Below are 4,260 nucleotides of genomic sequence, written 5' to 3'. Positions count from 1 at the left end.
TTTGAATTGCCCCTGTTGTATGAAATGAGCTTTACAAATAAACTTGCCTTGTCTCTCCTCTCCAGGTGGGTACTACAGCACAGACAAGCCCAACCCCCGCGGGGAGATCGTGATCGGCGGGCCCAACGTAACCATGGGTTACTACAAGAACGAGGCCAAGAACCGGGAGGACTTCTTCCTGGACGGCAACGGCCAGCGCTGGTTCTGCACCGGGGACATAGGAGAGGTCTACCCCGACGGCTGCCTCAGGATTATAGGTGTGTGTGTCTGTGTGTCTGTGTGTGTCTGTGTGTGTGTGTGTGTGTATATGTCTCTCCCTCTCTCTCTAACTGTGTGTGTGTGTGTGTGTCTCTCGCTCTCTCTCTCTAACTGTGTGTGTGTGTGTGTGTGTGTGTGTGTGTCTCTCGCTCTCTCTCTCTCTAACTGTGTGTGTGTGTGTGTGTGTGTCTCTCTCTAACTGTGTGTGTGTGTCTCTCTCTTTAACTGTGTGTGTGTGTGTGTGTGTCTGTGTGTGTGTGTGTGTGTGTGTGTGTGTCTGTCTCTAACTGTGTGTGTGTGTGTGTGTCCTCTGCAGACCGTAAGAAGGACCTGGTGAAGCTGCAGGCAGGAGAGTACGTGTCTCTGGGGAAGGTGGAGGCCGTGCTGAAGAACTGCTCCCTCATAGACAACATCTGCGCCTACGCTAACAGGTAACACACACACACACACACACACACATCTCTCCCTACCCCTCTCTCTCTCTTTCTTTCTCTGTGTGTCTTCCTCTCTCTTGCTTAATCACACACAGTAAATCTCTCTCCCTCTGTCTCCCTCTCTTCCTCGCTCTCTCTCTCTCTCTTTCTCTCTCTGTGTGTCTTTCTCTCTCTCTCCCTTAGTCACACACACACACAGTAAATCTCTCTCTCTCTCTCTAGCACTCTTTTGCCCTCCTCATTATTCTTGAGTAGTCATATCGCCAAGTACGTGACAGGATCAATCGGAACGCAATTCGGCAAACGAAATCCTCATTAACCCCCTTGCCCCCGCCCCTCCCCCCCCCACAGTGAAGAGTCGTACGTGATCAGCTTCGTGGTGCCCAACCACAAGCAGCTGATGGTACTGGCGGACCAGAGGCAGGTCCGGGGCAGCTGGGAGGAGATCTGCAACAACCCCGACATGGAGAAGGAGGTCCTCCGCATCATCACTGAGGCTGCCATAGGAGGTAGGAGGGAGGGAGGGAGGGATGGGAGGGAGGGGGGGAGGGAGGGAGGGAGGGAGGGATGGGAGGGAGGGGAGAGATAGAAGTCCTCCGCATCATCACTGAGGCTGCCATAGGAGGTAGGAGGGAGGGAGGGAGGGAGGGAGGGGAGAGATGGAGGTCCTCCGCATCATCACTGAGGCTGCCATAGGAGGTAGGAGGGAGGAGGGGAGGGAGGGAGATATAGGTCCTCCGCATCATCACTGAGGCTGCCATAGGAGGTAGGAGGGAGAGAGGGAGGGAGGGAGAGATGGAGGTCCTCCGCATCATCACTGAGGCTGCCGTAGGAGGGAGGGAGGGAGGGAGGGAGAGAGAGAGAGGGAGGTGAGAGATGGGAAGGAGGGAGGGAGGGAGGGAGGGAGGGAGGGAGGGAAGGAGAGCTCCTCCGCATCACTGAAGCTGCCATAGAAGGAGGGAGGGAAGGAGGGATGGGAAGGAGGGAGGGAGAACATCACTGAAGCTGCCAGACAGATGGGTGGGAGAAGAACAGTCCAAACCATGATGGAGGTCCTATGAGATGAGAGAGAGGGAAGGAGGGAAGTGAGAGAAGGAAGGAGGGAAGAGAGAGAAGGAAGAGAGAAGGAAGGAGAGAATCAAAAGAAAAACCTTAACATCTCTTTTTTCCTCATGTACGATACGAAGGGCAGAGGATGTGTCTTGTTGTCTTTGTGTGTCTGTGTGTGACGTCAGATCAGCCGTGTCTAAACAGTCTCTCCTCCCTCTCTCTCCTCCCTCCCTCCCTCTCTCTCCTCCCTCTCTCTCCTCCCTCCCTCTCTCTCCTCCCTCTCTCTCCTCCCTCTCCTCCCTCTCTCTCCTCCCTCTCCTCCCTCCCTCTCCTCCCTCTCTCTCCTCCCTCTCTCTCCTCCCTCTCTCTCCTCCCCCCTCTCTCTCCTCAGCTAAACTGGAGCGTTTTGAGATCCCCAAGAAGATCCGTCTGAGTGCGGAGCCCTGGACCCCGGAGACGGGCCTGGTCACGGACGCCTTCAAACTCAAACGCAAGGAGCTCAAATCACACTACCAGGACGACATCGAGAGGATGTACGGCGGAAAGTAACACACACACACACACGTTTACACACTAACACACACACACACACACACACACACACACACACACACACACACACACACACACACGTATATACTGTCATAGACAAAAATATTGGCACTCCTGTCAGATAATGCACCACTTCTCTCAGAAATTGTTGCAATTACAAATGCTTGGTATTGGTATTCACATGTTTATTTATTTTGTTTGCACTGGAACAACACAAAAAAACGGAGAGAAAAAGCCAAATCTGATTGTTTCCACACAGAACTCCAAAAATAGACAGAAATAATTGTAGTTCAAGCATGTAATGCTCCTTTAATTAGTATTTCAAATCACGCTTAATTTAACTTCCAAACAAATTCGAAACAGTGTCAGCTCGCACTATCTGTCGCAGTCTGAATGAAACGGGACGCTATGGTAGAGACCCAGGGGTACCCCACTGCTGATACAGAGACTTTAAAAAGCCAGACTGGAGTTTGCCAAAACGTACCTGGGGAAGCCAAACTCATTCTGGGAGAACGTCCTATGGACAGATGAGACCGACCAAAATAGAGCTTTTTGGTAAAGCACGTCATTGTAGTGTTTAAAGAAAATGAAATGAGGCCTTCAAAGAAAAGTACACGGTCCCTACAGTCAAACATGGTGCCTTGACTGTGTGCATGTGAATATTCTCTGTGGAATGATCAGATTTGGATTTTTCTTTTCCTCTACTTTTTTGTGTTGTTCCAACGCAAACAAAAGAAATAAACATGTGAATACCAAAGCACTTGTTACCGCAACAGTCTTCTGGGAGAAGTGGTGCGTTATCTGACAGAAGTTAAGGGGGCGGCTGTGGCTCAGGAGGTAGAGGCGGTTCAGTCCCCTGGCTGGCCACGTGTCGAGGTGTCCTTGGGCAAGGCACTGAACCCCAAATTGCTCCCAATGAGCGGGCCGGCGCCTTGCATGGTAGCTTGCTGCCGTTGGTGTGTGAATGTGTGTGTGAATGGGTGAATGAGAGGCCATTGTAAAGTGCTTTGGAATAAGGCGCTATATAAGTCCATTTACCAGAAGTGCAGGATCGCCAATATTTTTGGCCATGACTACACACACACACAAACACACACACACACACACACAAACAGCTCAGAAGCCACTACCCAGGGTGACATTGAGAAGATGGAACAAACACACACTTTTACTGTACACACACACACACACACACACACAACCCTAGCACTCCATCTTCCTCCTCGTCTTGACTTCCCCACGACCAATTCTCGATCAAGCAGGAAGTCGACTTGAAGATCCACTGAAGAACTCTCTCTCTCTCTCTCTCTCTCCATAGTCCAGACCAAATAAGGCAGAGGGAGGAGCTAACGCTACATCAGCCCCTCCTCCTCTCGTGACAGTTTTAGGCTTAGGTCATTGCGTCGCTATGACGACCGAGGCGCTTAACGGAAGGACCGGACGGAAAAGGTCCCGCGGTGACTTAGCGCCGAGACACAGGAAATGACACGCTTGTACAAAAAGACTGCTGTGGCTCGATGTCCCCACGTGTCGTCATCCCACCCCCACCACCACCGCACGCCTCTGCTCTCCCCCCCCTCTCCTTCCCCCCCCCTTTTTCCCCCCCTCTCCTCTTAGCGTGGTCTCGGGGGGCCGTTGCTCTCTTGTAGCGCAGACACGTGATAGGCTGCGGCCGCTGCCACGCCTCTCCTCCTATCAGAAGGATCCTCTGGGTTAGGGCCACGTCCAGGTTTGAATCTATGCAGGGATCTGGTGTGTTCTGTGATTTGGTGCGGTGATGATGATGATGTGTTTGTTTGTTTGTTTGTTTTTGTTTGTCACGTTGTTGTTGATTTGTTTTGTTTTGTTTTTGTTTGTCACGTTGTTGTTGTTGTTGTTGTTTTTGGGGGTGTGTTTGGTTTGTCGTTTCCGGAGCCCACCCCCTTCCCCCCCCCCCGTTCGAAGAGCATCTAGTGTCTGAGAGGAA

General features: G+C 51.8%; 1 protein-coding gene across 1 annotated transcript in view; it reads left to right on the top strand.

The window, feature by feature from the left end:
* Positions 1-2,291, top strand: part of acsl3b (acyl-CoA synthetase long chain family member 3b) — a gene marked incomplete at both ends in the record, with an annotated part of 11,807 nt that extends 9,516 nt beyond the window's left edge. Inside the window, 4 exons of the mRNA XM_080546614.1 lie at positions 66-257; positions 575-689; positions 1,044-1,201; positions 2,134-2,291. Of these exons, the coding sequence (XP_080402740.1) occupies positions 66-257; positions 575-689; positions 1,044-1,201; positions 2,134-2,291 (623 nt within the window). The remainder of the gene's footprint in view (positions 1-65; positions 258-574; positions 690-1,043; positions 1,202-2,133) is intronic.
* Between the last annotated feature and the right edge of the window lie 1,969 nt (positions 2,292-4,260).

This window comes from Nansenia antarctica (genome assembly GCF_963989245.1).
Source record: "Nansenia antarctica genome assembly, chromosome: 16".
Taxonomy (NCBI): domain Eukaryota; kingdom Metazoa; phylum Chordata; class Actinopteri; order Argentiniformes; family Microstomatidae; genus Nansenia; species Nansenia antarctica.
This window is presented reverse-complemented; position numbering and strand designations above follow the sequence as displayed.